General features: G+C 46.3%; 1 protein-coding gene across 1 annotated transcript; it reads right to left on the reverse strand.

Annotated features, from left to right (window-relative positions):
- Positions 1 to 3541: 3541 nt before the first annotated feature.
- On the reverse strand, positions 3542 to 7624 carry XBP1 (X-box binding protein 1). Its single transcript, XM_050924065.1, has 5 exons — positions 7310 to 7624; positions 7124 to 7220; positions 6851 to 6979; positions 5938 to 6101; positions 3542 to 3821 (listed from the first exon to the last, which is right to left on the reverse strand). The coding sequence occupies exons 1-5, from the start codon at positions 7513 to 7515 to the stop codon at positions 3632 to 3634; spliced, it is 786 nt and encodes a 261-aa protein (XP_050780022.1). The 5' UTR covers positions 7516 to 7624; the 3' UTR covers positions 3542 to 3631.
- Positions 7625 to 11989: the final 4365 nt, after the last annotated feature.

An 11989-nucleotide genomic window follows, 5' to 3' on the forward strand; every position in this document is an offset into this window, starting at 1 on the left:
CACCAGCAGGGGTTCTCCTCTCACTGTATGTAATCCCCCTCCCCAAGAATTATTCCATCAACCTAGCACTGTCGATAGTAGGTGTGGTTAGGGTAGCATAGACGTTCTCTACAGGGTAGACCTCTCCAGACTTGAGACACAGCTATGTCTATGTAAGTTTTCAGTGTGGAGTATCCGTGAATGAGAAGCATTTCTGCCTCTCAGCCTTACAAACTCATGGGACCTCCTTGTCAGCCTCTTAGCAATGGCCAACATCGCCATCTATAACAGCAGGGAGAGGATGTTGGCTGAGGGGGTTCTCTATGACTGTGGGGCCTATTTCTGTTCCTCTCTCTGCCACAATTTGAGGACTTCAATAACTCAGACATAGGTTAGGGGTTTGTTATAGTAATGGATGGGTGAGATTCTGTAGCCTGCATTGTGCAGGAGGTCAGACTAGATGATCATAATGGTCCCTTCTGACCTTAAAGTCTATGAGTCTATGTATCTGGGCAGAGTTCCTCTGGGTGGTGTCCGCTGGCTCCCTTGACACCTTTGAGGAACAAGGTGTGCTGTCTGGGGTTCTCTGCTCAGTGTTGCCTTCAGGTTCCCTACTATTGATCCTTTGACCCTCACACCTGTTCCTGTTATTTCTTCTGTTGTCCCCTGTAATTAGTTGAGTCCTGGACTCAGTGGATCCTTCCCATAGGCTGAGGGAGGGTCTGTTAGCTGTGGGTTGGTGCACCTCCCAGAACCCCAATAGGAGCTCTTCCATTCATTATGCAAAAATAAGTCACAAGAAAACATTCCTCAGGTGGAATGGCAAGCTGAAGGCATTGTTTTGTAATGATTTGTTACTTTGGGCTGCTCTACACTGAAAAATTACATCAGCACAGCTGTCTTTCAGTGGTCTGAAAAATCCACACCCATGCAGGGACATGGCTATGCTGCAGACAGCACTAGTTTGACAGAAGCATTCTTCCATTGACCTAGTTCCTACTTCTTAGGGGAGGTGGACTACCTGCAGCCACAGGAGAACCCCTCCCATTTGCATATACTTCTGCAGCTGTGCCACTATTAGGTATTAAGTGTAGACATAACCTTAGAGGCTTTAGAGCAGGTTCATCTGAACTGCTTCAAGCTACAGTAGTTTTTCTAGTATAAAGTAGCTTTGACTATTGCTACCCTTACCTAGTCTACCCTATAGTAGTTTGCATTTGGAATTTCCAATGACCTGGTCTCTGTTCAAAGGCTAACTCAACCCATCTGCATAGCTAAACCAAGCTAACCCCTAGGAATTCTTCCATCAACCTGCCTACCTCTCAGGGATGTGGATTATCTACACGAACAGGAGAATGCCTCTTGGGGGCAGAGGTAGTATCTATACTGAAGCACTAATGTAAGAACAGCTACTTGGTCAGACCAAAGGTCCATCTCGCCTAGTATCCTGTCTTCTGACAGTGGCCAATGCCAGGTGCTTCAGCAAGAATGAACAGAACAGGCAATTAGTGAGTGATCCAACCCATTACCCATTCCCAGCTTCTGGCAAACAGATGCTATGGCAGGGGTTCTCAAACTGTGGGTTGCAAGGTTATTACATGGGGGTTGTGAGCTGGCAGCCTCCACCCTAAACCTTGCTTTGCCTCCAGCATTTATAATGGTGTTAAATATATAAACAAGTGTTTTTAATTTATCAGGGGGGTTGTACTCCCAAGGCTTACTGTGTGAAAGAGGTCACAGTACAATAGTTTGAGAACCAATGTATGGACTCTATCCTTGTCCATCCTGGCTAAGAGCTGTTGATGGACCTATCCTCCATGAACTTATCTTTTTAGAACTGTTATAGTCTTGGCCTTCACAAGATCCTCTGGCCAAGAGTTCCACAGGTTGACTGCATTGTGTGAAGAAATACTTCATTTTGTTTTAAACCTATTTAATTTGGTGATCCCTAGTTCTTGTGTTAGGAGGAGTAAACAACACTTCCTTATTTACTTTCTCCATATCCATCATGATTTTATAAACCTCTATCCTATGCCCCCTTAGTTGTCTCTTCCAAGCTGGCAAGTCCTCTTCTTCGATGGAAGCTGTTCCATATCCCTAATCATTTTTGCCCTTTTCTGTACCTTATCCAATTCCCATATCTTTTTTGAGATTGGGGCAACTTGCTCTCCACAAGTGTTCAAGCTGTAAGTGTACTATGGATTGATATAAAGGCCTTAGGATATGTTGTATTGGCTCTTTTCCAATGATTTCCACCATTAGCAGCTTTTTTGGCTACTACTGAGTGAATGTTTTCAGACAATTATCCATAACTCCTCCTCAAAGAGATCTTGGAGTCAACAGCTCGTTTAGACCCCTTCATTTTATATGTACAGTTGTAGTGTTTGAAGTGTAGACAAGCCCTTTAAAGTCTCAGCTCTCAACAGCAAAGTGGGTACTCTAAATCACAGGTAGCATAGTCCTGCAGGTGTAAGGCTTTGATAGCTGATTAGACCAAGAAGTTTTGTTCTGCCGCTGTACTGAGCTGTTATGAAGACAAGCACTAAAACAAGCCATTTCATATGTCTGTACAATAAGGGAACCATTACAACACCCATCCTTTTACCATGTAAGCAGGATGAGATTGACAAAGCAGCAGAGACCTTCCCCCTCCCCCAGCTGTTATCTTTAAAATGGAAGTACAGAGAGTACTTGCATTGCACTTTTTTAATTGCACAGGTAGTTTTAAATATTAAATGGAGAAAGCAATTCACTGAAACTAAGTAGCAATAGAAAACTTTCATAAGCATTTACATAGTAAGTTATGTAAAATTTACAAGAGATTTTTAATCTTATATTGAGCCAGTTGTCTGTACATAGAGGGAAGCATAGCCTCACTGCCTAAGCAGGCTATTGCTGTGACAAGGACTTAAACTCCTCCCCCTGCAGTAAATTTCTCCTAGGTACGGAGGGTTTGCCCAAATTGGGCAAGTACAGTTTAGGTAGAAGAGCACATGTTTCTTTCTGAGGGTAACATTACTTTAAGTTTCTCATAAGGGAGATTAGCCATTTCCTTTTCAAGAAAAAGTACTGGTACAAAGGGTACCATTCTACCCAGTTCTATTCTGAGTCTGAGATGGGCACAAATTAGCAATACTTGGTTTGGTGAAAAACACTTTAAAAAGCAATGAAATAGTCATCTACTTTACTTCTGGCTTAAGAAAAAGGGGAGATGGTTCCTGCTATCCTGCACAGATTGTACAGTGTTGCTCCACAGAAGAGATGCAACACTAATGAATAAATCAGACACTGATCAACTGGGGAAAAAGTTCATTGGCAAAAGTATCTGCCCAAGAATGGTCTGTGCTCAGTGGTGAGGGCAGATCACTGAAGGGAGAAGGGGATCCTTCATATCCAGAATCACTACATGCATCCAATGGACAGCAAGAGCTCTCAAGGCTGTGATCAGATGAAAGCAGGTTTGAGATACCCAGCTCAGGCAAAAAGTTGTCTATAGGTTCCTCTTTCACTGAGACTGGGGACTCAGGGAGGTTCTTGTCTTCTGAGCGAGAGAGAGATGCTTCCTCTATTTTCATTAGCATATCAGCTTGGCTGCCCATTTTAGCAGGGATCTCAAAGATTAGGGGCTTGGTGTACACATGGTCAAACCGGATCAGTTCATTAATGGCCTCCAACTTGGCTGATGAGGACCCCACAGAGGGAGTGGGGGAGGCTGGTAAGGAATCTGATTCTTTTCCACAGATTTCTTCCTCAAGCTCTTCCAAGCACGATGACTCTGAATTACCATACTGGAGGAACATGTCTGGGTCCAGGCTGTCCAGAATGCCCAATAGCAGATCAGACTGCAGAATAAAAAACCCACCGTTTTAAAAGGAACGTACAAATTACTGTACACAAACCAGCCCCCCTCTTGAAACCAACTCCTCCCCATCCACAGTAGGCTAAGGTCAATATGACCTGAAAGGTACTGAAAGGCAGCACAAGTGGGAATGGCACATGTACTTTAATATGCTCATTTATTTAACCCAGAACTTTCTAGTCCATTAACCTTTCCTGGAGCTTGACTGGCACCATTAGACTGTTCTCTACATTCCTGATTTGAATTACAGTACCCCTAATGGGGCCCACTCAGGATCAAGTACCCTGCACAGTTGTGTGTACTGTTCAAACAAAAGCTTCCCTTGCCTACAATCTCTGCAGAGCCAGCAAACAATGGCAAAATCTGGAACTAAAGAGTCAGCATCAGGTACTAGCCTGAGCAGTAGTTTCCATGACCACAAGGTTATCAGCAGCAACTGATTTGTTCCTTGGCTTTTAGCTTTCGCAGGTCCTTGTATCTCTGACTCTTTGGGATCAAGACAGCAGTTGAACAGTAACCAGTAGACTTCACAATATCAGGCTACTTGAAACCTGCCCAAAACTACAGTAGAAATACAGCATGTGCTTTGAAGGATTTATGTTTTCAGGGTTTTTACATGCACACAAACTGAAAATTAGCTAATAGGTGATGCAGCTGTAAACAAGGATAATAATCTGGGATGTATTAACAGGAATGTTATATGTAAGACATGAAGCAAATGTCCTGCTCTCTTAAGCACACGTGAGACCTTGGCTGGAATACCGAGTCCAGTTCTGGGTGCCACATGTTAGGCGAGATGTGGACAAACTGGAGAATGTCCAGAGGAGAGCAACAGAAGAAGTGATAAAACCTCACTTATGAGGAAAGGTTAAGACACTGGGCATGTTTAGTCTTTAGAAAAGACTAAGTAGAGGGGAGATAAGTTTCAATTACATTAAGGGTTGTTATAGAGGACAAGATAGTTGTTCTCCATGTCTACTGAAGAGAGACCAAGTAGTAATGACTTAATCTGCAGTCCAAGAGATTAGACTGTGTCTACACTACGGACCTTACACCAGCACTGCTGCAAGGTCTCCTGGGTAGCTGCTCTATGCCAGTGGAAAAGAGCTTTCCTGCTGGCATAATGAAACCACCCCCAACGAGCTGCAATAGCTATGTCAGTGGGAGAGGGTCTCTTGCCAACATAGTGCTGTCCACACCAGCACTTTTGCCAGTGTAACCTATGTCAGTCAGGGGTGTGCTTTTTCCACACCTTTGACTGCCAAAATAGCTAACCTAAGGCTTTATCTACACTAGCAATCTAACAATAATTAAGCACTGGACTAGGCTTCCAAGGAAAATCACAAAAACCTCCAACAACAGGGATTCTAAGAGCAGATTAAACAAGCCTGTCAGGGATGTTCTAGGTATCCTTAAGTCCTGCCTCAGTGCAGGGGACTAGATGATCTCTAAAAGTCCCTTCTAGCCCAATATTTCTAGGAGTCTATGCTTCATGTTGCAAAAGCTGAATGACAATGGTTATGGGAACAATAACTAATGTACACTATAAGTGCCTTCAAAATTAACTTCCACTAATTTACAGTCCTGTTTTTGTCCTGTTACCACAGGAGTGTTAATAAGCCACTTCATGTTGAATAGTCTCTTAGAATACCTGATATGCAATGTTGGTCCCAGAATATTAGAGACACAAGGTGTGGGAGGCAATATCTTTTAATGGACCAACTTCTGTTGGTAAGAGACAAACTTTCAAGTTTACACATCTCTCTTCTTCAGAACTTGAAAGCTTGTCTCTTACCAACAGCAGCTGGTCCACTAAAAGATATTACCTCCCCTACCTGTCTTTGACTTACTGGACACAGCTTGTAAGTCAGTAGTTCTTGCCCAAGATTCACAAGCACAAATGTATCTGAGAGCATCTGGGCCTTTGAAATGTGCCAGCCTATGAAGAGCTGCCTCAACACATTCACATCTGAACTATGTTTTTGGTGTGTTACACCTCAAATTCTACTGCCCCTAGTACCATAGCTGATGAATTGGAGACACGGGGCTGTAATTCTTTCAAAAACTCATGATTTGTAAACAGGGAATGACTTGCTCACCTCAGAGTCTGAAGAGTCAATGCCACCAGAATCCATGTGGAGATTGCCAGGAGGGGTGACTGCTGGGCCTGCACCTGCTGCAGAGGAACACGTAGTCTGAGTGCTGCGGACTCAGCGGACCCGGTCACCATCCTGATTTCATCCACCTGTGACTCCATCACCACCTGTATCAGCAGAGAAAATAAATTATCAGATTACTGACTCCCAAGCTACCTGCTGGAGTTCTTGCCATTACTGCAAGGATATGATACTGAATGCCACACAACCATCCTTTGGCAGTCAGTTGTATGAATCTCAACCTCACTTGGCTAGTACCAAAAATGAGGAACAGCGCTGCAGAGATTGGGAAGTGAGATGACTGTTGTAGACACGTGTTCAAAATACACACCACTGTGGTTGAGCTTTAACTTCAGTCTGAGACATCTGTTAACAGTACACTGGATCCAAGACCACCTTCTGAAGGAGGCTGACCTTACCAGTCCATTATTTTCCCTTTGTGCCACGTACTGGATATTCACCACCAGCTCTTGTGGCCACATTTAATGCTGCTTTGATTTCAAAAATAAAAAGCAGGTTACACAGAGACCAACACACGATGTAGATTTGAGAGGGTCATGAATTAACTCTTTGAATGCTGCTGGGTTTTCTTCCAAGCTGCCAGCCAGCAGCCACTTAAAGCTCAGTGGAGATGAGAGAGACGAGACCTCCCCTCCCTGAGTAGCAGTTAATATTGACTATTTTGGAAGAATATTAAGCTTCAGGATGTAATCCAATCTATTACATATTGATGAGACCTAGTATAAAGGCAGATCATCCCTCCTTACCTACTGGGGATTTCTTACACCTTCCACTAAAGTATCTGATGCTGGCCCATCAGTCCCAATCCCCCCCCAGGAAACAGCTGGGCTCTCACCTTAGGCTCCCTCTCCTCCTCCGTCTCCAGCGCATCTAGCCCCAGCCGACAGCGCAGCTCCTGGTTCTGCACTGCGAGGCCGCGTGTCTTCTCCCGCAGGAGGTGGTTTTCTAACAGGAGATTCTGGTTCTGAAAGAAGCCCACAGCCGAGCTCAGCGGAGCGGGCCACAGCAACCAGCTCCGCTGCCCCCCGCTCGCCATGCACGTTCTATCCCTGCGGCGCAAGGCTCTCTCCGTCCCCAAGGGCTCGGCCCGGGCAGTCCCCAGCCTCACCTCCTGCTCCAGCTCCAACACCTGCTGCTCCAGCTCGCTCATCCGCGCCTTCTTCCTGTCCCGGGCGCTCTGCGCCGCCACGCGGTTCTTCAGCTTCCTGCGGGGAGACAGCGCAGGTCTGAGCCGTGGCCCCTCCAGGAGACGCCCCAGATCCCGGCCCTGGCCCCCGGGAGACGCCCCGCTCACCTGCGCAAAGCCTTCTCCTCCGGGCTCAGGTGGGTGAGCCGCTGCCGCTTGCGGGCGGGCTGCTGGGGCTCCGGGCTGGGGGAGCGCGGGCCCCCCGCCGGCAGCACCATGGAGAGGGGCCGGCCGGCCGCGGCGCTCAGGGGCTCGGCTGCTTGGCTGGGGATGAGGAGCAGCCGCGGGGCCGCGGAACCGTGTAGCGCCACCATGGCAGATGCTGCGCTGCTGAGAACCCTGGCGCTGCCAACGTTCCACCGACCGAACACTGGACTCAGCTGCGTTCCACCCGCCCCCGACTCGAGTTCTGCCACCGTGGCTTGGCCCCATTGGCCAGTGCCGTCTGATGTCAAGCCTTGAGTAACACGCTATTGGCCCGTGACAAGGAGCAAAGTGCAAATAAATTGCGTCAGACTGAGTGGGGGGAGGTGAGGTCAGGTCGTGCCCACGCGGACGGTGAGACTGGGCGGTTTCCTGGAGTGGGAGGCTGACAGACAGGAACCGCCGGGCGGGGCGTTATTGCATCAGCTCGGGGGGTTGGGCGTGGCAAGAACCGCCCACCGCAGAGCGCGGGCTCTGCAGGTGGGGGGGCTGCCCGAGCCTGGCTTCGGAACAGGCGCGCCCGCCCGGCGCCCTCACGAGGGGCAGCCCCGTGTCCGCGCTGCGGCCCGCGCCCAGGCACGTCCCGCACTAGTAGGGCTGTGGCAGAGGAGCGGGTGACAGGCGCCATGAGGCGGGCACGTGGCCGGTGCTGTGCAAGGCACGCGTGGCGGGAGACACCTGTGCGCTGCTGGAAGCAGAGGGTTCGGGCCAGGGGAGAGAAACAAACTTAAGGGCCTTTAGAGCTCTGTCACATACATCAAGTTTCAAAGCAGTAACAATTTACAGGATTTTGTTTTTTTTCTATTTGGAATTATTTTGTAGAAAACTGTTCTTTTAACAGCAGTTTCAGGCATTGCTGTATATGGAATGCAAGCATAGATACAAAAATACAGTTGGCGCCAGGACCTTGTATCATTTGCCTCTGTTTCAGAGTGGCAGCAGTGTTAGTCTGTATCAGCAAAAACAACAAGGAGTCCTTGTGGCAACTTAAAGGCTACCATTTATTTGAGCCTAAGCTTTCATGGGCTAGAGCCCACTTCATCAGATGCATGCAGTGAAAAATACAGGAGCAGGGATAAATACATGGAAGGATGGGGGGGTGCTTGACCTAGTGTGAGGTCAGTTTAACAAAATCAATCAATAGCAGGATACTAAGGGAGGAAAAATTTGTATCATTTGTGTGCTTTGCTTTTCTAGGGCAGTTGCCTTTCACCTCCCAAGTGGTTGAGCATATGAGGGCTCCCTCTCTTGTGTTTATTTCTGCAATTTGTGTTTGTGTATTGAAAATAGCTAAAGAGTAAAATAATGGAGGAAAAAGATTAGCTTAAAAAGTTCAAAGGCATCACACTACAGCTGTGTTCTTTGGCATTATTCCAGTGTTAGGGTACTGCCTATGGTATGAAGAACAAGCTATCCATTGTAAGTATTTGTTCACCTTTTCAGTGCTAACTGCATCATGTGTCTAGTTACAGCTGATACCTCACACCTTTGATTTGACCCATTCATGAGGAAAATGGCAGCTTTGAATTAATTTCTCTTTTTTGAAGGGGATGAAATTTTATTCTGGTCCTGCCCTTCATGCTCTTGCAATTGGATTTTTAACTATGGGTCTTCAGGACCTGTTGGCCCCCTCCTATGCTGCTCAGCTGGGCACCCTTCAGGGCCTACCAAGCCCTTCTTCCTTTTCTTTCATCCTGTATTTTAGCACCTGCTGACACAGTGCACCCCAGATTGTGTTAGATTCTATAACGATTTAAAAGGGCTGGGAGGGGGCAGTTGGAGGCTTCTGTGATTGTGGGTCCCAAAAGCGAGCTCTTTCTGGAGCCAGCTGAACAGAGAGAGTGACAAGAGAGTGATAGGCAACATTATTAACAGCAAGTCTTGTAATTCTAGATGGTGAAGCTTTGGCAATCCTGCTGGAAACTTTACTAAATAATCTTAATATAATTAACAGTTTTGTTGGGTCAGAGTCACAAGGTCTGCTCTGTTGTAACTCTCCAGGACTCTGAGACTGGGCCTTCGGTATTTGCTATCCCCATCTCTCTCTGGCTGTCTGCCGAGAATCCTACCAAGACATACTCCCACAGGAAGCTTGTACTGTGCCCTGTCAGGGTGCAACACTCTCAAGGAGTATTTACAACAACACAGGCAGCCTTTTCAAAACAGGTAGCTATTAGTCACTTGATGTACAGAATCTGAAAGTCCTTGAGTTATTCCATCCTGGTCAAACCAGTGCCATAATAAGCTAGCCAAGCTGTGTTGAGCTCTGGCTCTCTCTTGTCTGCCCCCGGCCACCCTTGTTTCCCTAGTCTGGGCTCCTTAGTCCCTCCAAGACTGCCAGCTTTATTCCAGCCACCTTGTTCCCCAACTCAGTTCACAAGTCTTGCTTGCTGGGGTTTCCCACTCTTAGATGTTGATTGCTCAGTCACTAGGACATCTTTGTCTTGCTGGACCTCTGCTGATTTGGGTCTGTTTCAGCCACTTTTTAAAATGACTCTCTTAATTCAACCGGACAGTGAGGGTGGGTAAACACCCATATACACTGTGCTGTTCTACGACTAGTGTTACCCTTTTGCACCCATTTGGTAGCAGTGCAACATACAGAGGGAAACTGAGGCATGCCTAAGATTCCTAAAATACATTACAAAAAATTCCTGTTTCATCACACCATGCTATTTTCAAATGAAAATCCAAACTAATATTAGTGGCTGTCTTGTAGGAGACTTCAGCTGTTAATTAAGTTAAATACTGAAGTCATGACTTAGTCAAAACTCCTAAAAAGTCAACTAGCCAGATCCTGACCTATTACCTACCAGTGCTCTGGCTGCTTTGTGATGAGGCTGGAAAACTAGGATACCCATCTACGAAGGGACAATTCCCAGGCAAAGGGTATCCCAAGGGGATGTATAGCCAGCAGTTAATTGTCTCAGCCTTGTCACCATAGAGGGAATGACCAGGAAAAATGGAGCATAGCCAGAACACATTTAGATTCCAGTTATAGCCAGCAGCCAGAATAGTTCTTTGGCACCTCAGGCAACTGGGTGTAAGCTATAGCAGCCTTCAGGCTGTACTGGTTTTTGTCTGGCCTCAGAATCCGGGGGCCACAGATGTGTTGTGTGTGATATAACCAGCCATCTTTGTCACACTCGTCTGATGAGCTGCATTGCGTACAAATTGGATGCAGCTCAGAATCTGAGCCAATGGGCTTTTTGCCTGCATAAAACCAGAGCAATTAACTCAGGTGTTGGACCAGGATCGTGTTTAATCTTCCTGAGAAGCTTTTATTTTCAAAGATTTTCCATTCTATATTTGTAGCTAGTGAGGGCAAGAATAGAAATGCAAAACTTTTGAAGTGGTATACAAACTAAAGCAAACCAAGCTGTATGGGGTTTTTCTGACGCTGGCATTTATTTGTCATTGACTTTGACACCTGTTAGTGAATAATGATGCAAAATATACCACTGGTCACAGCTCCAGTTGAGTACCCTCTCCTGACCTTTCACCAGACTGCTGTGAGGGAACCTAGCTGCTGAATCTCCTGTATTTTAAGCCTTCACACTCTGAAGAGAGCCCCTGCACTGTCCCTATCTTAAGGCCTCTGAGCACACTCTGTCACCTGCTCCTGAGAGTTTCAACAACATAGCCGACAGCCCAGTCCATGGAACCAGTGCTGGGCCCTTGGATTCCCTCCCTATAGCTTAAAACACACCCTCTCCCAGAGCTTCACCTACAAGTGAGCCTTCTGATTTACTTTTTCAAGAGGGCATGTGGTAGATGTAAATACTGAACACAGCCAAACAGACTGGCACCAGATTGTAGATCATCTTTCTTTAATATCACAAAAAATACACAGATCTATCCAGCAATAATAAACTCTATATGCAGTTCCCTGTATCAGTTTTTTCACCACTCCAAAGCATTCTTTGGGTTGGGGTCAGAGTCATCAGAGTCCTTCCTTTGCAGTGCCTAGCAAAGGTTCTGACACATAGCCTTCTCCCCAAGCATGCTTCCTCTGAGCATGGCTAGTCCATTCCCTTCCCCTTGGCTGCCCAAACTTCCTGTGTGTTTCTCTGAGTCTTCCCCCTTTGAGCACTTTTATAACCTTCTGCCTTTGTCATTTCTTCACTTTACTTTGTCCTTCTTGCTAACTTCTCTCAACCCCCAGAAAAGGTGGAGAGAACTGGTTTCCCCTAGCATGCAGTTACTCTTGTTCTCCCCAGGTAAGGTCTGTTCAGCTGCTGGTAGTCTTTAACAATGGGTGATACATGCTTAAAGCTTGTCAGAAGAGGATACACAGAAAGGCCTTTCATCATACAGACATTTCATAACTTTATAATATCAACCAGAATTCATAAGTTTGCACAGACTCCCCCAAATGGGTACACTCTGTAACCCTGAATAAACCCCTTACACAGTAAATTATATATTCGGTTCTTGTTGATTGCTTGTAGTCTTACCACTGAGACCAGCCAGGAATGGATGTGGAGAAACCTGACCTATGAAATATGCACTGATTTTTTTAAAATACTGCAGTAGCTCCCACTGCATGTACAGTCTCCAATAATTATATTATGATGTTGCAGG

This window comes from Gopherus flavomarginatus, chromosome 15, assembly GCF_025201925.1.
Source record: "Gopherus flavomarginatus isolate rGopFla2 chromosome 15, rGopFla2.mat.asm, whole genome shotgun sequence".
Lineage (NCBI taxonomy): Eukaryota > Metazoa > Chordata > Testudines > Testudinidae > Gopherus > Gopherus flavomarginatus.

Coding starts and splice junctions, on each gene's coding strand:
- XBP1 (XM_050924065.1), bottom strand. CDS start 7,515: ATGGTGGCGCTACACGGTTCCGCGGCCCCGCGGCTGCTCCTCATCCCC. Junction 7,221..7,309: donor GAGGAGAAGGCTTTGCGCAG/GTGAGCGGGGCG, acceptor GTCTCCCCGCAG/GAAGCTGAAGAACCGCGTGG. Junction 3,822..5,937: donor TTGACTCTTCAGACTCTGAG/GTGAGCAAGTCA, acceptor TTTATTCTGCAG/TCTGATCTGCTATTGGGCAT.